This window comes from Lygodium microphyllum, chromosome 2, assembly GCF_053477565.2.
Source record: "Lygodium microphyllum isolate KBCC chromosome 2, Lygodium_microphyllum_v1.1.10, whole genome shotgun sequence".
Taxonomy (NCBI): domain Eukaryota; kingdom Viridiplantae; phylum Streptophyta; class Polypodiopsida; order Schizaeales; family Lygodiaceae; genus Lygodium; species Lygodium microphyllum.
Window position 1 is genome coordinate 133,822,746 of NC_141136.1, and position 22,680 is coordinate 133,845,425.

The 22,680-nt window shown below is 41.6% G+C and overlaps 1 protein-coding gene across 1 annotated transcript in view; it reads right to left on the minus strand.

Annotated features, from left to right (window-relative positions):
• The window catches only part of LOC148040346 (dynein-1-beta heavy chain, flagellar inner arm I1 complex-like), a 288,628-nt gene that overhangs the window by 148,709 nt on the left and 117,239 nt on the right, over nt 1-22,680 (minus strand). The window contains exons 11-12 of the mRNA XM_087698625.1: nt 1,371-1,493; nt 1,043-1,132 (exon numbers count right to left, since the gene is read on the minus strand). Of these exons, the coding sequence (XP_087554751.1) occupies nt 1,043-1,132; nt 1,371-1,493 (213 nt within the window). The remainder of the gene's footprint in view (nt 1-1,042; nt 1,133-1,370; nt 1,494-22,680) is intronic.

Sequence of the window (22,680 nt, forward strand, 5' to 3'; positions counted from 1 at the left end):
CCCGATTGGTTGTTCACACAACCCTTGTATTTGTGATGTACTTAGTTACTCTCTACAGAGTTCCCTGTACTTCGTATTTTACCTCAGGTTTTTCACTGAGTGTTATTATTAGAATTTTCTTTTCTTGGGGGAAAACAGGCTTCTATTAAAATGTAACTTCTATTAGACATGAAAATTTTGGAGCTTTACATTCTCATACTTGCAACTTTGTTTTGGGCTTTCTTGTACCTCCATATCCCACTCGTTCTTAATCTTGCTTTAAGATTCCTTTTATAAGACTACATATTTTACTGACTCAACTGTTCACAATTCTCGCACCCTCATAGTAGGAGCTCTCCGTTATATCCACAGCTATCATTTTGGTCCCTCCCTTCATTTCTTCCACCCCTCAGGTGTCCCCACACCCTCCACCCCCTGGACTCATTTTTTCTATCCTGCTTCATCTCTGGATTTTTGGCAGATTGCTACCTCACAAGAATGAGCCCATATAGCCACCATTGGATCTTTCTACATTGAATAGAACTGATGGATCACTATGCCTCCATCTAAAGTCTCATGGCCAGCTGCAGCCTAAGCCAGCCCCAATGAATACTGAAGTCTTCAGAAGTGGGATGATGGTCTGCCCTAACCACTTGAATAGGCAATCAAAGGAAACTCATGCCAAACAGACCAAGCAGGCACACAAGCACATTGCTGTTTTCCTCTTCCATCTTCTGTATAGTTTTTAGCCTTATGTTGTATGAGTTCAAAGAAATGAAATCTTTACAAGCACATCCAACAGTAGTTTTGCATCACATTAAAATGACAAGCTCAGCATCAAAGTCTAGCACATGCAGAGCCCAGTTAAGAATGTAATGCTGTTATATATGGTAGTATCAAATCAGTTTTGTCGTAATTGCTAGTATCAAAAAGGGAAGAGCATATGGTTTGTGATGGTTTAAACTTTAAACATTGAATTGGAAAATCCAACATCCATAATAAAAAGCTTCTCAGCCGTCAACTTATATGTATACTAACACTATTTTGACTTGAGTAACTGGACCTTCTCAAGGCCTGGATGGATGGATGTTGTTAGATGGCTGATACGATCTGCCACCAGCCCCTTTTCTTCTGCATCCACTGCTCCTAGGATCTGACAGACAGAAAAACTCCCAAGGATAAGCATCCAATTCAACAATTGTAGCATGCCATGTCAGATTGGTCAGATTTAAAATGCACATTTGATTACAAATACCAGAATTTTTAATATAGTGGCTCTTCTCGTATAGCTTAAAATACAACAAAGAAGAAAATTTCTGTATAAACGAACACCTCAGAAAATGGTTGCATTTTGATATCCTGATTTGACCAGGAAAAACATCTTATCTGACCTTGTTACAATCACGTATGACTATTAAAATGTTTGCTCGTAGATTTCGAAGCTCATCTTGTCCTTCCTGTATGTCAAGTGCAAGTTCTGGTATCTCCCAGCTTAAACGTTTCCAATAGCGAGCCTGTTCAGGAGAGTATGAGAGACCACCTAAATAAGCACACATACAGGTTTTTTTTTCTTTGAAATAATATTATTATGGAAAGGCCATAGCATATGGATGTATGCTCAACTTCACTTTCTGATTTCAGACATAAAAGTTATTTTGTCCCCCAAATTTTAAAGCTGTTGTATTGAAATTATATTTCAAGTCACATGCCTACCTAGATGAAGGTGTGCCACCCTTCCAAGCAGCTTGGATCTTTAGTAGTAAGGTCAATGGTAATATGCCGCATACATGGGCGTCTACAGGCACAAGCCCAAAAGAGAAATGTGCTAATCTGAATGCATCCTTCAATTTTGAGTTTATAGCTCAGTGTGAGAACCTTGGACCAACAAAGGAAGCAAAGTGATTTACTGAATTGTGTGATTCTGAAAAGACAGCTTGAGAGGCAAGATGCACAAGGGTTGCATGTGAAGGGAGTATGGCCAATGGAAAGGCATTGATGGACACATCTTGGGCCCAAGATGAAGGATTTCTTCCTTCTAAGAACTTTTTTCGGGTGATGAGATCTTTGGGCTCAACATTTTCACCATGTCAAGAAGTGAAGAGAAGAATTTTGGCCAACAACCAAAAGGCTCCTGACATTGTATATCTATATACTTCTCTGATAATGAGAAATACAAAGATACAAGGAGCTAGAAGCCGATCTAAAAATTCAAGCTTTGATGGAGAGGAGCAAAAGCATCGGCTAAAGCAAAGGTCTTTAAAGATATCCTTACCGAGAATGCTCTTGAGAGAGATGGTATTACAACTACAAAGGCCTACCTCAACACGAAAGGTATCAATATTATTGATGCAACAAAGTCTATGAAGGGTAACACATCATTTGTCATTCGAGGATCCACCCAAGCTGTGACTTCAAAGTCTCATCATACACAAGCTGGCTCCTCTTGTTGCGAAAATCCCTCCATGGAGAAAGGCTAGGAGAAAGTCAAAGAACCAACTATTTCCATGGTAGTTGAATCTTCAAAGATGCTCTTAGCAAAGACTTTAAGCCTGGAGAGAAGACCATCAAGTTTGACATCTTCTATGGTAAAGAGAAATTCTCAAAAAGTTGTGTCTTTTACTAGACAATTTGATGCTACCTTTGGTGGTGAAGATTATATAGAAAAATCAAGGTTCAGGATGGTTAAAATGCATCTGAAGGATGACACTCTAAATTGGTGGTTCAAAGTTGTTCAAGAAGAAAAGGAACCCAAATCTTGGGAGGAGTTTAAGGAGATGTTCAATAAGAAGTTTCTGCCTTCATCCTTTAAAGCTAATGTGCAACAAGAATGGGATGAGTCAAAGCAAGGCCAAGGAGAAAATATAGAAAATATCAATAGGTTTGCCAATCTCTCTCTTAAATTTACATCTCTTAATGAAGTTCCTTCCGATAGGGAGACGAGAAAGTTTATCCATGGGTTACATCCAATCATATGGCAATTTGTCAAGATAACAAAGCTTGATACTTTGAAAGAAGCCAAAGATGCAGCCTTGGAAGCTCAAGAACTACATATGCCATGGATGCTTGGTAAGTCCTCCAAAGAAGAGCCACAAAAGAAGTAGATTAGGATGCTTGACCAAAAGAAATCAAATCAACAAGAGCCAAAGTGAAAGGATAGATGTACACCACCTTTTGTTGTCCAAAAAGAAGCTAACATATTAGCAATTAGTAGAATATACAAGAGGAGTGTGATGCTTCTGTTATGGAGAAAAAGGACACATCGCTAATCACTATCCTAACAAGGAAAAGGAGAACCAACCCCAAAAGACACCTCAAGTGAATGTTGTCCTATAGAATCCTTATAGCAAGATGAAGCTCCATCAGAGAAAAGGAAGCTTTTTATGGCTTGGGGTAAGATTGCTAATCAGCTTATTCTTACTCATTTTGATAAAGTGGCTATATATCATTATATCCATCCTCGGATTGCCAAAGATTTATGTCTTTCATAGGAGAGGTTTGGAACACCAAAAATATCATGTGCTACTCTTTAAGGGATGGAATCTCAGTTACTCTAGTCCTTGAGAATGACAGATTAAGATAGAAAACTAGATCATGAGAGTTTTGTCATGGGAGATCTTGGCCATTGTGATGTTGTATTAGAATACGTTGGCATAGAAGAGTAGATCCAACCATTGATTGAAATGAAAATAAATTTAAATTTCCTTTTTTAAAGGAAAAAAAATTATCTTTTGATATGCGGGTTGAAAAAAAATCTATTCCCATCTTACCTCATGTACAAATTTGTAAAGCAATGAAAAATTATATTTCCCCATACTTGATTTTTGTAAAAGATTCAGACAAAAAGTCTAAAACTAAAGAGTCCATCTTAGACATGAACAACGAGCGAATGAATTTCTTAAAGGAGTATAAAGGTCTTTGGTTTGTATGAGTTTCTTTTGCTATCATTTGATCCTACCAAGATACTTTCTTTGGTGATTTTTTGGTTCATTCAAAAGATGAAGAAAAGCATAAGCAACAATTAAAAATAGTATTTCAAGAATTTCGAAAACACAAACTTTATGTAAATGGGAAAAACACTGAATTTTTCCTGGAAGAGATTCACTATTGTATCCAAAAATGGGATTCGGATGGATCCAAAAAAAGGTTACGGTTATTGCAGAATGGACAAAATTGGCCAACGTTCATGAAGTTCAAAGTTTCTTGAGATTATGCTCTTATTGTAGGAGATCCATCAAATGTTTTGCAATGGTCGCTATTGCATGGTTTGACCAAGAAAGTAGTGGCATGTTAGTGGACCAAATTGGAGAATGAAGCTTTTGAAGCTCTGAAATTCTATATCAGCAAATGACCTGTTTTGATTATACAAAATTTGTGAAAACCTTTCTTTGTGGAATGTAACGCTTCAAGAGACTGCATTGGTGCAATCTTAAAACAAGAAGGGCATATAGTTGCTTAGGCTAGTAGAAGGTTGCAAAATGCAGAAAAGAATGCCATTGCTCATGAAAAGGAATTGATGGTCATCATTCAAGCTTTTAAGGATTGGAGGTATTGTCTTTTAGATAGAGAATTTCTCACCAAGAAGAAACATGACAATATGAGATATTTTCTGAACCAACCAAATTTTTTTAGAGAAGCATATTCAATGGGACAATTATTTAGCTCAATTCAACCTTCAAATGCTACACATTGTTGGGAAGCATAACAAAGTAGTTGATGCTCTCTCAAGAAGACCTCGGATTCATACAATGTCAATGATTCAACATACAAATTTCACTAGTATGAAGGACACGCATGCTTCTGATGATGATTTTAAAATCATTTGGGAAACTTTATAGCTTCATAAAAAGGTAAACTTTTATGTTATCAAAGATGGATTTCTTTTGATGGAAAATAAGTTGTGTTATTGAAGATTTCCAGCCTTAAGTAATAGAAGAATGTCATGTTGCTTCTTGCATGGCTTATCATGGTATTTTGGCCATAATCAAGGTCCTTGAAATGTTTACCTTTTGGGCAAGCCTTCAAAGAGACATTGGACAATTTGTTAAAGAATATCTTGTATCAAAAGATAAATTTTGATTACCAAAAGCCTGTAAGGCTTTTGCAGCCATTACTAATCCTGAGCTAACCAAGGAAGACATTGCTTGGATTTTATCTTTGGCTTTCTAGAATCAACAAGCGGCAATGATGACATATGGATTTTTATTGATAAGTTTAGCAAGCAAGCTCATTTCATTCTAGACAAGAAGACTAGAAAGTCTCAACATATGGTTAGAATATTTATTCAACAAATATTTAAGCATCATGGTTTACAACTTATCACAATCCATTGTAGATGATAGAGATCCACAAACCACTAGCCTCCTTTGGTGAGCTCTCTATTAGAATTTAGGTACAAAGCTTATTTTTTCTTCCTCTTATCATCCTCAAAACAAACACTCTAGTGAGATAGTCAATCTCATAATATTGGATATGATAAAATGCTATTTCCAAAAAGCCAATGAACAATGGAAAAAGTATTTACCCTTGGTAGAGCATGCCTATAATAACAAAGTTCATACTTCAACAGGTAAAGTACCCTTTGAGATCATATATGGAAAGCCACTCAACTATTCCAATCAAAAAGACTATTAAATCTCAACATATAGGTAAAGCACCCTTTGAGATCATATATGGAAAACCACTCTACTATTCTAATTAAGAAGACTATTAAGTCTCAACATATGGCTAGAATATTTATTCAACAAATCTTTAAGCATCATGGATTACCACAATCTATCATGGGTGATAGCGATCTATGAACTACTTCTAGGCCATCTTATGGGCTATGTGTTGATGCCCTTTGATCCATGATCCAAGCTCCCTAGGCATTTAAATTGTCATTAAATGCAGTTGTTTCCCCTAGTGTCTTAGACACTAATTGACACTAGGATTAGAGTCCCTATGACAAAAGCCATTTAGGGTTTCATTTTATTTTGAAAAAACACTTTGTGTGTCATTAGCGCATAAGTGTGGAATTTTCATTGTAATCCCCTTAAGCATTATATTCTCTCTCACTCATTAATATATCATTTTTCATTTTTGATCGAGTAATGTTGTGTGCATCAATTAATTCTTTCATTCTCATTTATTCTTCATTAAAGTAATCACGCAATTACTCCACACCTAGGCCAACAATGGTATCACAACCACTTACCTTCATCGCCATTGATAATACCCAGTTACCTTCATTGCCATCACGATCACTCATGACCATCCACCAGCAACTATTGCCATTCAGCTCCTCTTGCTTGGCCGACTGTCCCACCGACCATTGCCCTCACGCTAGCTCTGGGCCAATAGTGATATCACAACCACTTACCTTTATCACCATTGATGATACCACTTATCTTCATTACCATCGCGATCACTCGTGTGACCATCCACTAGCAGCCATTGCCATTTAGCTCCTCTTGCTCGGCCGGTCCAACCATTGCCCTCACGCTAGCTCTATTTTTTTCATTGGCCATAACCCACACCATGCCAACTATCAAAGGCCACTTTATTTTTCGGCCACCTCTTCTGCTGCAAGAGAAGCCACCCTACTCAGTTGACCTACCTCTGCCCTATGTCACGTAGTCTGCAACATCATTTTTTCTCAACCCACGTGGCTACATTTGCTATAGTTACTAGACTTGACATATTGTCACCTTGATTGCGACCTAATAGCCAACGTACTGGATCTGACACCTTGCAATCTATCGCACTTTCCACTCGACACATTATTGCAAACACCACCTTCGATCCTACCAATCCTCACGCTCAAATGCCACTTGTTTGTCACGCTAGCCACGTTGCTACACACCCACAAGGAACCAACAACTCAACTGTCCTCGTCTTGTTTGCCACATCGAACATGATGACCAACAATCAAGCACTCTATTGTGCTTCAACCAACAAATAAAATCATATCTTAAAAATATTTATCATTGATCTATTATTCTACTTGCCAGCAGGCCCCTATTCTCATTTATTGTCCCTTCCTAAGCACAACTTGGAACAACATTTAGGGCATTTTTACAAAATCTCTTGATTTGCACCCAAGCTTCACAAAGTTTTGGTGCTTTCATCAAATTTGTGTATTTCAACACCAGATTGAAGGAATTTGACACGGGGTCTTCACCAAATTTGGAGTTTTTCATCAAATTGGCCAAATTTCACTTTAATTTTGCTACCAAATTTCGGGCTTTTCTTAAATTTGGCGTCCATCAAAATCGAGGCCCAATCCATGCGCAACATTCAGCATCATTTGGGTAAAATTTTGACAAGAATTCCTTGAATTTCTCTTCAAATTTTTGATAAAATTTCGGGCTTTTCACCATTTGAGGTCAATTTTACCAAATTTCTTTGAAAATTTGGGGTTTCTCAGAAATTCATCAAAATCAAGCCTCAAATTCGCTTGAGGTGTGGCATTCAACATCAATTGGGTAATAATTTTATCCAATTTCTTCAAATTTGGGGGTTTTGCCCAATTTCATCTCCATGGCACTCGAAATTTGGGTCTTTTTCTCAATTCAATTTCTTTAGCCTCAACATGCTCAAAACTCATATTATTTGGCAGTTGGTCTTGTTTGTTCCTGACATTGAAGACAAATTCTCTTATTTTGGCACGTTTATTGGGCGAATTCTCTCAAATTCTGCTGCTGTCCGCATTATTGGGGCATTTTCAGCCATTAATCTGTGATTTCAGCATATTGATAACCGCCAACTTGTTCATGTAATATTTCATTTCAGAAAATTCTTATTTTCAGCATATTTTTCTCTCTCCTTGCTAGGAAAACAGCAAGAGAAAATTGAAATTCTTCATACTATTTGACTCCGTTGAAGCAGCCAGCATCTCTTCTATCAGTGATTCATCATTATTCATGCAATTATTTTCTCTCTCTTCACTTGCAAATTGTTGTTTTATTGCTGATTTCCACTCATGGCCAACAATAATAATGATTTGTCAGGTATGCTTGGTGCCGACGACGACAAGCTTGACGGCGCCCATTACCCAATGTGGGCTTGCATGATGCGACATGTTCATGTTACAAAGAATTTATGGCATATTGTCAACGGCACCAAGCAAAGACCGGCTTCTCCAACACTGGCACCACCTTTCGCCTTCAGATCGATAGGTGGCTCTCATGATGTTGAATCATCTTCCTCTTCCACAGCGCCTCCCACTCAAGCAGATTCAATGGGATCGCCATGATGCCTAAGCACATGCCATAATTGCTTTATTTGTTAAGAGAGGTATCATTCCACACATCCGATCATGCAAGACAGCCAAGGATGCATGGTATTAGCTTACATAATTGTATGAAGTGTGCAATAAAGCGCACATTGCTTACCTATGTAAGCAATTGGAAGATGTTTCCATGGAAGGAGGAGGCAACATGGATGCCTATCTCACCGGGATCAAAGATCTCCGTGAATAGTTATTGAACATTAATAAAGTACTATCAGATAATCACCTTGTTTCTATTACTTTGAATGGTCTACGTAAATCTTATCAAGGTTTTGCTACCACTTTGTGGTTGGTGACTACGGGCAACCAAGTTACCTATACCTTTGACCAGCTTGTGTCTCTTTTGTTGCAAGAAGAACAAATCTATCCAACCGTAATACTACTATGGAAAGGTTAAAGCCATTGGTCATGTGTAGGTTGTCTCTGTTTCGGGCACTCCTTTGACATTGCACAATGTTCCCTATGTGCCAAGAATCAAGAAGGATCTTATTTCCATTTCAGCCATTGCAACTTCAAGGTCTTGCATCACTCTTTATGGCCCTCAATGTGCAGTATATGATAATCAAGTTTCTTCTTGCATTGTCTTGACAGGTACCCTCACTAAAGGCCTTTATCATCTTGATACATATGATCAACAACTTCCTGAAAATCCTATTGATAGTGCCTTATTAACAAAGGAATCTTTCCAAGATAAACGTTTATAGCATCGTAGACTTGGCCACATTAACTATCAAGCATTGATGCAGCTCCAATCAAAGGACATGGTCAAAGATCTGTGAGAGAGAGATGGCAGCTCTTAGCTGGAGACAAAGTAGACAGTAGAGAGAGTGAGTGAGAGTGAAGACATAGTATGACACATGATGCAATTCCCAAGTGTGTAAGTGAAAGTAAAAAGTATAACCCTTGGACCTTAGCGTTGTTAACGTGTGTTCACACCTGAATGAGCTGTGTAACATAAGCACACAAAATAGAAAATAATGTGACTAGGGTAAAAAACCTCTCGTATGAAGAGTAAAATGTGCCCCAATGTCCTACTACGGATCAAGACACTCCTCTGTGAGCGTAGACGTGAGTGAAACCCAACAAATCTCCCTAGAGTGAAAAGTGATCTGCATACAAGGATCATCCACCAAAGAAGATCAAATTTAAAGAATCGCGAAATGCTTCAAATTTATCGCAAGGAAGAGCTTTGGTAAAGATGTTTGCCACATTGCTATTGGTAGGACAGTAGACAAGACTAATATCCCCTTGCATGTAGCCTCTCTCTAACAAAGTGATAGTGGATCTCTATGTGTTTTGTGCGTGCATGAAACACTACATTCCGTGCCACTACAATGGTACTCTGACTAATAGTAAACAAAGGAGTAGGCTCTGTGATTGACAGATATATCAAGATCAGCCAACAAACGTCTCAGCCATACACATTTAACTGTACTAGTGAAAGCTACCTTGTATTCAGCTTCACAAGATAATGTGGCAACAGTGGATGGTTCCTTGCTAAGCCAAGAAATGCAAGATGAACCAAGAAAGAAACAGTTTCCACTTGTAAAGTAATGTGGCAAAATCACCAGCCCAATCTGAATGACTGCAAGTATATAATTGCAATAGTCCCCCCTTGGCATAAAGCAATCCAAGAGTCTTAGTACCCTACAAGTAATGAAAAACACGCTTCACAGCTTGCCAATGTGTCATGCATGGGCTACGCATATATCTGCTCAAGGCTGAAACTGCAAACTGAATATCTGGCCTTGTGTTGCATAAATAAATGAGACATCCAACTACTGGAGCATACGTATGAATGTCAATTAGATCATTGTCATCATGCAAAGACAACTTCAATTCAGTCTCCATCAGTGTGCTAACTGGCTTGCAATCCTGGAAGCCAAATCTCTCAAGGAGTTTACCAATATATCTAGACTATGACAATCCAATGCCTCTAGCATCATGAATAGACTAAATGCCCAAAAAGTAATGCAAAGGCCCCAAATTTGACATTTCAAAAGCTTGCTACAAATTTTTCTTGAATGCTGAAATCTAATCACTATGTGACCCTATAAGAAGAAGATCATCTACACAAAGATAAATGACCAGCAAGGATCCCCCCTATTTCCATATGTAAAGAGTAGACTTTGATGGACTGTTAATGAACACTTGGCTGAGTAAAAAGGCATCAATTTTTGTATACCAAGCTCGTGGAGCTTGCTTCAAACCATACAAAGCCTTTTTCATGTTGCATACCAAATGTTCGGATCCTTTAACTACAAAACCCATGGGCTACTGAACACACACTTTTTCCTGAAGTTCCCCATGTAAAAATGCAATTTTAATGTCAAGTTGATGCACAATCCAAGCATAATGGGCAGCCAAAGCAACCATACACCTAATGGTGGTCATACAAGATGTAGGAGCAAATGTCTCCTCATAATCAAGACCCTTCTTTTGTGCATAGCCTTTTGCAACAAGCCTAGCTTTGTACTTATCAATGGATCCATCCGCTTTTCTTTTCAGCTTATAGACCCATTTAGTATCAACGGCTTTCTTTCCAACAAGCGATGTAACTAAATCCCATGTTTGATTCTTCATGATAGAATCAAATTTATCCTGGATTGCTGCCATCCAATGCACACTCTATTGTGCATCCTCAAAAGAATGAGGCTCCTCATCATCAAGTGTGTGTGCTACCATAATAAACTCCATTGTATTAGCATGATTATGCAAACATGCTTGTCTTCTACTACAACCAGCAAGAGGAGCATCCAAATGATTGTCTTTTAAAGTATACAAGTACCATCTCAGCATTTGTCTAGTCTCTTGATTATGTACATGCTCTTGATGAACCTCAAGTTTAGCATCTTGCCGAATATTTAGATCAGCCATAGGCTGAATTTCTGCATTGTTTAATGGAGTAGCTGGCTGAACATTTTGTTCATTTAATGACATTCTAGCTATGTCACCAAAAGAAATAGACAACAGCTCTTCAAACACATCATTTGCAACCTGATATGTGTCAAAACCAGCAAGAGAAAATTCTGATTTTTCATAAAAAATCACATCCCTAACCCACAAAGACTTTCTTGGAAAAAGGATTGTACAATCTGTACCCTTCGCTCTCACTGTTGTACCCACAAATATGCACTTAACAATCTTATTTTTCAACTTCTTTCTTAATACTTTGGGAATATGAGCATATGCTAGACACCCAAAAGTACAAAAGTGACTAACTGAAGGTTTATGCACTTGAAAACCTTATTATTCAACTTCTTTCTCAATACTTCGGGAATATGAGCATATGCTAGACACCCAAAAGTATGAAAGCGACTAACTAAAGGTTTACAGTTGTTCCAAGCGTCAAAAGGCGTAACATTTTTCAATGCCTTGGTAGGGCACTTGTTCAAAACGTGACAAGCACACATAACTACTTCCATCCAAAAACCATGTGGCAAATGTTTAGCTTTCAGCATACATCTGGCCATCTCCACGAGAGTGACTGATTCTTCCTTTCTACAACCCCATTTTGCTATGTAGTGTATGCACTAGTATACTGATGTGCAATGCCTTTTTACATACCAAGTGTTTGGATCCTTCAACTACAAAACCAATGGGCTATTGTACATACATTTCTTCCTAAAGTTTCCCATGTAAAAATGCAATTTTAATATCAAGGTGATACACAATCCAACCAGAATGGGTAGCCAAAGCAACCGTACACTGAATGGTAATCACACGGGATGTAGGAGCAAATGTATCCTCATAATCAATGCCCTTCTTTTACATGTAGTCTTTTGCCACAAGTCTGGCTTTGTACTTATCAATGGATCCATTCACTTTTCTTTTCAACTTATAGACTCATTTAGTACCAATGGCTTTCTTTTCAATAAGCAATGTCACTAAATCCCATGTTTGATTCTTCATAATAGAATCAAATTCAGTTCGCATTGCTGCCATCCAATGCACACTCTATTGTGCATTCTCTAAACAACCAAGCTCCTCATCATCAAGTGTGTATGCTGCCATAACAAATTCTATTGTATTAGCATGATCAGGCAGACGTGCTTGTCTTCTAGTTCGACCAATAAGAGGAGCATCCAAATGACTATCTTTTATAGTTTGCGAGTACCATCTAGGCATTTGCCTAGCCTCCTGATTATGTACATGCTCTTGATGAACCTCAAATTCAGCATCTTGCTGATACATTTAGATCAGCCATGGGCTGAGTTTCTGCATTGCTTAATGGAGCAACTAGCTGAACATTTTGTTCATTTACTGAAACTCCAGTTGTATCACCAAAAGAAATAGGTAGCAGCCCTTCAAACACATCATTTGCAACCTGATATGTGTCAAAACCAATAAGAGATAATTCTGATCATAAAAAATCACATCCCTACTAACAAAGACTTGGAAACTGGATCATACAGTCTGTATCCTTTGCTATCACTGTTGTACCCCACAAATATGCACTTGACAGCCGTGTTGTCCAACTTCTTTCTCAATACCTTGGGAATATGAGCATATGTAAAACACCCATAAGTATGGAAGTGGCCAAACTATGTTGGTTTTGACTCACGCCTATGCTCACAGAGGAGTGTTGATGATCCTTAGTAGGACACTGGGGCACTTTTTACTCTACTTATTACGAGAGGTTTTTTCCCCCAAAATTATTCTCTTTTATTTTATGTGCCTATGTTACACAGTTTGGGCACTTATCATGTTTTACACCTTTCGGGTGTAAAATAACACCCGGTAAAAACCCTAAGGTTTAGGGTTGTACTTTGTGCTTGCACATTACACTCTTTGATTATTGCATTGGGATTCGTGTCTTCACTCTCATAATCTCTTCACTGTCAATTGTACTCTCAGCTGAGCTTCGATCTCTGTGCATCGTCTCACCTCTCACAAATTGAAGGTTTCTGGCTGTTCCAAGCCTCAAAAGGCGTGACAATCACCTGTTCAAAACATGATAAGCACACATAACTACTTCCATCCAAAAGCCATGTGGCAGATTTTTAGCTTTCAGCATACATGCGACCATCTCCATGAGTAACCAATTCTTTCTTTTTGCAGCTCCATTCTACTGTGGAGTATATGCAGTAGTATACTAATGGGCAATGCCTTTCTACTTCAAAAACTTATTCAACAAATAAGACATGTATTCTCTCCCTGGTCCGAACAGAGAGTCTTAATCCGACAGCCAGATTGATTTTTCACAAGAGCAATAAAAGTCGAAAATGCATCATACACCTCTGACTTTTTCACCAATGCATAGACCCAACAAAAGTGAGTAAAGTCATCAATGAAGGTGACGAAATAATAACATCCACCCAATGACTTTGTGTACGTGGGTCCACATACATCAGAATACACAATTTGTAACCTGGCTATTGCCTTAAAAGCAACATTGCAAGGAAAATGGAACCGATGTATTTTTCCCAAAATAGATCCCTCACAAATATGCTCAGAAGGTCTCTTTAAGAGAGGTAAACCCTCTAACATTTGGGTACACTGCATAAGCATCAAACTGCCATAGTTAACATGCCCCATGCAAGCATGCCATAACTCTATCTGTGATATAGAAAGAGTATTAGTAGATGCCAAATAGACTGACTGATCAATTGAATAAGCATCTACCTCATAGAGTCCATGACTTGACGTGCTAGTTAATACCAAAGTCAAGAATTCCTTATCCCTGACCATGTATTTGTCATCATCAAATGTGACCTACATACCCCACTTTGCTAAAGAAGAAATGGACAACAAATTCTTCTTTATCCCTAGTACATATAATGCATCCTGCAAATGGAGAGTAGAGCCATCAATGGGTTTCAAGACAATCTCTCCAACACCTCTGATAGGATAAGATGCGTCATTGGCACATTGCACAGATTTTCCAACAGGAGCTGCAATAACAAATGTAAACAAATTCCTATGGAATATAATGTGCTTAGAAGCACCACTGTCAAAGAACCAAGTGCTAGCACCCTTTGTAGAGCTGAATGCTCTATCTACCAAAGAAGAATCATCACTACAAGTGTAAAAACAGTAGTCATGGTCCACAACAAAAGACGCATGCTCTGTAGCAATAGAAGGTGCATCAGAAATAGATATCCTTGACTCCCTCTTCTCCTTGGCAATGCTCTTCTTGCACTCTATGATGTAGTGACCTGGGTTTTTACAATAATGGCACTTGCTCTTCTTGGCTTGCATACCCCCTACTTCTTATTGCTTTGTACCTGAACTTCCAAAACTCTATTGCACATTCGTAGACTAATTTCCCTTGCTCTTCTGTCTCGCCATAAAAGCCTGTTCAAAGGCTACAACATCCACCCCATTGTTTTTTCTTGTTTGCTCTTCTTCTAAGAGCAAACTAACCAGCTAAAGAAAGATAAGTAGTTGTGGAGAAATTCTCATGGTGAGATTCAAGGCCGTATGAAAGGCCAAATAAGAGAGTGGCAAGGAATTCAAAGTAGTAGAGATCATCTGTGCATCAGAATAAAACTCATCTACATTCATTAACTGCTCACGCAAGTCTTGAATTTTGTTAAGATGATCCTCCATGGCATTACCTTCATCCATCTTCACATTCTCAAGCTCCTTTTTCAAGAAAAAAATGTGTCTTATTTTTTTCAGCAAACATTTGCTCAACTGTGAGCCATGCTACTCGTGAAGAAGTAGCAGATTGTATATGTTGGATTATGATTTTGTCACATTTATAGATGATAAATCCTAATTCTCTTGGATATATAGGCTGAAATCTAAGTATGAAGTCTTCTCTTGCTTCAAGACTTTTACTGCCATAGTGAAGAATCAAAGTAGCTTTCATATTCCGAACCTGTGCATTGACAGGGGGTGAATATCTTTCCAAATAGTTTTTAGAGTATCTTGCATCTCGAGGTATTCATCATCAGTGTACCGTCCCTTACTCCCCATAAAAAAATGAAGTAGCAGAATGGAAAACTAGGTCACTCATGGTGATCACAAGATGTATGCTGAAGAGTAAGAATTTACCTAATCCTTTTTTGTTAGATGCTATTCTATGTGCCACTTATGTTTTGAACAAGTGCCCCACAAGAGCTTTGCACACCATCACTCCTTATGAGGCATGGACTGGCTCCATGCCTTCTCTCTCTTACATGAGGACTTTCTGTTCATTGGCATATGTTCATGTGCCTTCTGAAAAGAGGCACAAGCTGGATGATAAGGCTGTTCCTTTACAGATTGATTGGATATAGTGCTGAAAGGAAAGGGTACCAGCTTTATCAATCCTCCACATGCAAGATTATTGTCAGCTGAGATGTTATCTTCACTGAAAATGCTTCTTGCCCCTTGCTAGACTGTCAAAAACAGCCTATTATTGATGCTTTAGACATCTTTGACAACCTACCACCACTTTTCCATAATGGTTCCATAGCTGCTCCTACTCAACCTTCATTTTCACTACCTACAAATACATTACAACAGCCTATTCAGCCTGATTTACAGCCACAGTAGCAGCATGATAGATTGTCCTACAAGCAGCCCACAATTCATGGTCACTTGGGGTACACAAAGGCTGAAATTCAACAGCCTAAAAGAGTCCCCTGTTGGCTGCTAGATACTCTTCTGGACAGCAAGCAACCTCTTTCCATAGCAGCAGCATGATAGATTGTCCTACAAGCAGCCCACTATTCATGGTTACTTGGAGTACACAAGGGCTGAAATTCAACAGTCTAAAAGAGTTCCCTATTGGCTGCTAGATACTCTTCAGGACAGCAAGCAACCTCTTTCTTGGCTGCCCGAACACGAGCCACCACTCGCAAGCAACAAGGTAATCTTCTTACATGTGCATTGCTGGCTACAACATGCAATGAAAAATCTTTATGCTATAAAGATGCTTTTTCACATGATCGTTGGATGGAAGCAATGAAGGCAAAGAGTGGTTCCATCCATCCAAATGACACTTAGGAGCTATGTGACTTGCCTCACAGCAAGCATGCAATAGGTACCAAATGGGTTTATAAAATTGAAAGAAAGTGAGATGGTTCTATTGAAAGGTACAAAGCCCACCTAGTTGCGGCCATGCCCAAAAGCATGGAATTAGCTTTGAGGAGACCTTTTCCCCTTCTTCTTGCATCACTACCATCAAGAGTATTATTGCACTTGCTACCCACTTTCATTGGAACTTGGAAGATGCATCAACTAGACATCAAGATGGCACTTTTCCATGGATATCTCATTGAAGAGTTATATGTTTCTCAGACTCCAAGATTTCAAGTCAAAGGCTCCGAACTCTACGGAGCATTCTTCACTTGGCTACCTTTGCCCTTCTGTCTAGCCATAAAAGCCCGCTCCTCAGAGGCTATAGCATCCACATCACTATTCCTCCGTGTTTGCTCCTCCTCTAGAAGCAAACTGACTAACTAAAGAAAAGTGATTGGCTGTGCGGCAATCCTCATGGTGAGGTTTAAGGCCACATGAAAAGCCAAGTACGAAGGAGGTAATGAGTTCACAGTGGTGGATATCATCTGTGCATCCGAATAGTACTCATCAACATTCATGAGTTGCTCTCGCAAGTCCTGAATTTTGTTCAAGTGATCCTGAATAGAATCATCTTCATCCATTTTCAATGTTTCTAGCTCTTTCTTTAAGAAAGAGATGGGAGTCTCATTCTTGCCTGCAAACATTTGCTCCAAAGTTAGCCAAGCTTCTCGTGAAGAAGCTGTTGAACGAATGTGGGGGATGATTGACCGCTGAACTGCAAATGCAATCAGCGACAAAGCCTGTGCATCCCGTGTATCCCATGCTTTTTGAGCTGTTGTTCTTTGGGGAAGTGGCTGAAGTGGAGCAGGTTGAGGTGCCCGTGGTGCACGTTCTCCTGGAGGAGTAGCTGGAGCCACAACTCCAGGTCGAGCTTCTTCTCCATTGACATAATCCCAAAGATTTTTGGCCACAAGTACATTCTTCATCATGAAGGACCAAAATTTCCATCCAATCTGTCCTCCTTGGATACATAGGTGAAAGCATCTCCTCCCTGATTGGCCATGATTTTCAATTACAAAAAAAAAATGCAAAAGAGCAATGTCAAAGTAGGACTACACTGAAAATCTGAAAATTTCCAGAAATTGCAGGAAATAACTTTATGCAATTAGTATACAGAGGTGCACTCTGTCAAAGCTGTCTGTTATGCACGCAGTCCAACGTGCAATCAATGTTCAGCAACACTCTACCATCAAAATCCCCAAAATTTCTTGCCCGAGATTTGTTCAAAACAATCTATCAATTGCAGTACATATGCCAATGTCCTCAGAAAACATAAAAGCCCCAAAAAATTTTGATGAATGTATCTAGAAATTGCATTTAATGTGTCCTAGACACGTTTCTAAATGCTGTGCTTGTGCGGTGGGAACCCTCTCTTCCAGAAATTAATTCTGGTAGAAAAAATGTAAATTTTTTTAAAAAATTACCTTGGAAATGACGAATCGTCGCTGACGACAGGCGAGTGTGGGAGTGGTCAACGTTGCTGACGTGAGGGCAATTGGACTGGTCGTCGCACATGAGTTGACGCGCAATGCTGGCGACTGATGGGCGTGACGTTTGGCGCACCAGCAGTGCTGATGTTGGACGCAACATTTGGCAATACGAGCTGAGCTCTGAAGACGGCCGGCACAGGGGCGGACAGGAGACGTCAAGCGCCTGAGGTCTAGGCAGGAGGAGCTGTATGAGTAGCTGACGAGGCAAGCATTGGTGGGGTGAGATCTATTTGGCAAGTGGCACAGCAACCTGGCAGGTGTTAGTCTGGCATGTACAACAGACTAGCGTGGTGCAACACACGAGGCTTGGTAGGTGCAGGACGAAGTGCTGCAGGACAGGGCGTTGGTCGAAGCTGTTGCAGTCGTGTCGAATTCGACGGGCAGAGTTGGAGCTCCCACAGGCTGAGCGGAGCTGAGCTGAACGGAACCTCGGCTGAACAGAGCCAATGCTGCTCTGATACCAAATGTGAGAGTGGAGGTCAGGATCGAAGCTCAGCACAGAAAACTATAGACGGTAGAGAGTGAAGCACGACACCCAATGCAATAGACTAAAAGAGTGTAAACTGAAAGTACAAGGTACAACCCTTAAACCTTAGGGTTGTAGGGGGGTGTTCACACCCGAACACGATAAGTGCCCGTAAGTGTGTGTCATAAGCACATACGAAATAATACCATAAGTCTGGGGGAAAAAACCTCTCCTACCAAGAGTAAAAAGTGCCCCAGTGTCCTACTGATCACCCACACTCCAATGTGAGCGTAGGCGTAAGTGAGGCATGAGTGAAATACCCAACAGTAAAATGTGGCTAATTATATTACTCGGAAGGCTGAATACAACGAAGTTGCACATGCACAGTAGACTAGCTAGAGCTGATGCAAATCACAAATCCATCATGTATACAAGCCTCTCAAGGCGGTCTAGGGGGGATGGGGGCAAGAAGCCATGGAGGGGGGGTGTATCAACATCTGGGGCTGCGCACCTGCATCATGAAGAACAGATCATGGCTGCCCCAAGTGCGCAGAAAGTGAAGACAGAGTTCTTGACAGGGCTCGAGACTCGCCCTGCACCTGGTCCCACCGGCCGCAGAGGGAGTGGATGATGGAGGTCCAAATCTCTACCAAAGTTGCATATACTAAAAGGCACTCCCTGCCAAGAACCACCTGACAATGTGCCTTCCAAATGTGCCGACCTGTAAGACTTCATATGATCTCCCATACCTCTGAGCATTCTGGTGTGGGCTCTAATACTTGGCAGATGGGTAAAGCCTCCAAGCTGACCACTGCACAAGACCTAGCCTCGATGAGAAAAATCGTGTCTTGCATCCCGGCCTCATACAAAAGGTGACGGCCCTAGCTGACTGTCTGCCAGCAAAAAGCCCCCCACGAGATACATTCAAGGTTGGGTGCCACACGACAAAGAATATGGCAGGCTCCTCTCCACACGAGCTGTGCTACCTTGCAAGACCAAAGGTAGTGCTTTGGAGTTTCCAAATGTTGCTTTGTGCAGCGCTTACAACCTTCATCCTGCTACATCTAGGCCAACCAACTCCCAACAACCAAACCCCCATGTGCCAAAAGCCAAAGGAAATACGACACCCTTCTTAGCCTCCAACTGTCCCACAGGTGCGCCGACGCCAGAATATCCGACGAAAGGCATCCGAGATGCTATGCTTCGCCTAGTATATATGCTATGCGAAGGCGCCCAATCCATGTCTTCTTGCATTAGTACATGTTTATCAATCCTGGCTGAGTACTTCTAGAACCTCAGAGGCTTCTTGACGACCACAGTGGCCAGCCATAGCCACTCTCCACGATCCCACTCCAACTGATCAAGTGGCCTACTCTCCCATATCCAAAGACGCCACTCCCGAAACTCCTCCCAGGGCACATAAGGGTCCAGCCGCTAGGTCTTCCCCTGGAGTCCAACCACACGAATCCTCCTCCAGGAAAGGAGAGCAATCTCCTCATCCTCCTGTCCTCTGTCAAGAGCCAGACGCCTCCCATCCTGCACGGTAAAGAAGGTCCCACAGGGGGCACCACCCACTCTACCTGCCACTTGAAAGGGGATACTTGCCAATGAGAATCTAGCAGCCCACACCCCACCAGGCTCCACCAGCTCTCGGATCTGGGGATCTAGTCACTCATGAGGGATTATTGAGTCAATCTCCCTCCTCCTCACCTAGGCTCCTCGCTGACATCTTGATGTCCGCTGCAACACCTCCTGATCTGCCGCCATCTTGTATACCTCCCTCCACGTCCTGATAGTTCGAGCAAGGCCAACCTTCCAGCCAGCCCACTAGATGTGGGACCGCTCACCTATTTGTATCTTGTCCCGATCTCTAACCTGGGGGTTCCAAACCACCGGTTGGCGGTCTATCTCCTCCTGGCATCCTCGGGGCCTCTGAACTAGGGCCTTGCAAAGGCCTTGCCACACTCGAAGTACACTGCGGGGGAAGGAAGATCTGGGTGGCGTGATCTGTGCAGTCGTGAAGATGATCACCAACCTCCTATACCTCCCAATGTCTGCTAGTGCTGATGTATCCTCGACGGATTACTTTGCATTCACGTCTATAGGTGTAGCTATTTCCTTGCACTTGGTCATGCCAAATGCCTTCAAGATCTCCCATGCATACTTCTTCTGAGAGATGAAGATCTTTCCTGGCTCCTGCCAGACTTCAATCCCCAAACAATAGTGCAGCAAGCCTAAGTCTGTCATTTCAAACTCAGAACTCAAAGCCTTTCGAGTTTGGTTGATCATATCTTCATAGTCACCTGTAATAAGAAGGTCGTCCACATATAGGACAATCACTACAGACTTTTTACCATCCCTGTAAACATAGCAGCGTCCCATCTCCTCTCTGACCAGGGGTGCAAAGCAATCCCAAACCTACTGTCTGCGTCGCTGTACTCTAGCTGAGGCTGCCTCCTACTAAAAAATCTGTTTGTAGATGTTAGTGGAAATCTCCAACACCTCAACTGGGCTAGAGCGAATCCTCCCGTATTGATCACGGAGGCTGCAAATCTGGTCTCCTGAGGTGCGAGGCTGATGCACCTAAAAAAATTCAATGCACATCATGTCCCCCTTCCGCGCCCAAAAAGCTGCTGAAGTACGGAAGGAGAACTCAGAGCGCTTGTCCTCAAGGCCGACAAGGGCTGCCCGTGCGCGCACCTTCTATGTGTGGAGAGTGAGATCTCCTGGTGCCTCCTGGAGTAGTCTCTACGTGGTAGCTAGGTCTCCCCAGAGTGTTCTCTCCTCCTCCTAACTCTACTGCCTAGCCTATAGGGCTGCCTCCTAGCAGATTTTGCTTGACTCCGCTAAGACCTCTACAACCTTCTCTGGGATCCGGTCCCCCCTTGGCCCACTCCCTAGTCTAGAGCTGCTCAATCTTCCTCCTCACCTCCTCCCTTCTGTAGACTGAGTTTGGGATCCAACAAGATTGTGTACCATGGGCTGAAATGAGAGCATTAAGAGTGAGGAAAACGGGGCAATGATCAGACAAAGTGGTAGCGGCCTTCACGAGAGCACCTCCCACATAGAACCTCTCCAGTCGCTCTAGAAGAACTCCGCCCAGTCGCCTATATCCCCAAGAGAAGTCTAGTGACCTCTCCCTCCTTTGGAAAGATGGGTCTTGCCAAGCATCACGTGCTCCTACTGCGAGGAGGAAGATCTCCCATGCCTCCTGCTCCTCCCCTGCCATACCCTAGTAATCTCTACCTTTGCCCTATTGGTCCTCTAAGGCCTCTAGGTTGTTGAAGTCTCCTCCAAAAATCCAAGAGTCCACCTCTAGAAGTCCTGCTATGATCTCCACCCAGAACCTGCTGTGCGCCCTAACCTCAGTAGAAGCATAAACATTGAGGACTGCAAGGCATAAGTCCCCTATATCCAGTCTGATTGATAGGACCCTCCCTGCCACAATCATTCCGTGGTCTTGTACATAGACAGTGAGGCTCGGGCCAATAGAGGTGTATACGGCCCCACTCCTGCCGTGGGCACTAATGGAGTACTCCCAGTAGATGTGTGAGCTGCCTGGAAATACCTTCCCTACCCGATGGGCCTGGGAGGGGGTGAGCTTGTGCTCTTGAAGAAGTAAGATGTCGATCTGTCCAGCAAGAGCAGGCTGCAGCTTCTACTGAACTATCGATTTCCTAGAACCACGTGCCCCGGTGTAGTGGAGGTTGTTCATGTTTCACGATGCTAGGTGTAGACTCATGGGAAAACTTGTGACTGGCTGAACAAGCATCTATTTGATGTGGAAGCTGCTGATGAAGAGGAAGAGCTATGGGGCATGTAAATGCGCTTAGCCAAAGGCTTGGAGGGTGAGCTCCATTATCCCATGGTGGCTTTCGGGAAGACCATGGGGTGATAGATGCTCCAGGTGGTACCACCAGGGCGTCTATCAGCCAGGTTGAGAGGCGTAACTCTGTACACTGGTAGAAGCGGGCAGCCTGTGCAAGGGGCCACTCGATCACATCCATTTGTGAACTCCACTCTAGAGGGCTTGAAAAATAATGCTTAGATGTGGGACCTCAGCTCCAACCCACTAGTTAATGTCCATCATGCATCTTGGCTACTGCTGGGAAAAAAGTGCTAGTCCTCCTTCTCCCATCCACTGGGAGATGTGGTCTGCAACCTGGCCCCTCATCTCCTCCTCTATCTTTGTCATCATCCAATCTCCTGAATGAGAGGTTTGAAAGAAAAAATCATAGTTTGGTCCGTTCGATGGTGCTCAAAAATGGACCTTGCTACTCCTTGACTTGTGGACCACGAAGATCCCCACATCCAGAGATGGTGAAAACTCTCCGCACTTCGCAACTCTCAAATAAGACCATGGACTAATGTGGAAACTCACAGGGGAGCAATTGCAGCTGTTGAGGGAAGGTGTGACAGGCAGTTGGACTAGATCAGCTGGTGGCTATGTGGGGGGGGTGGGC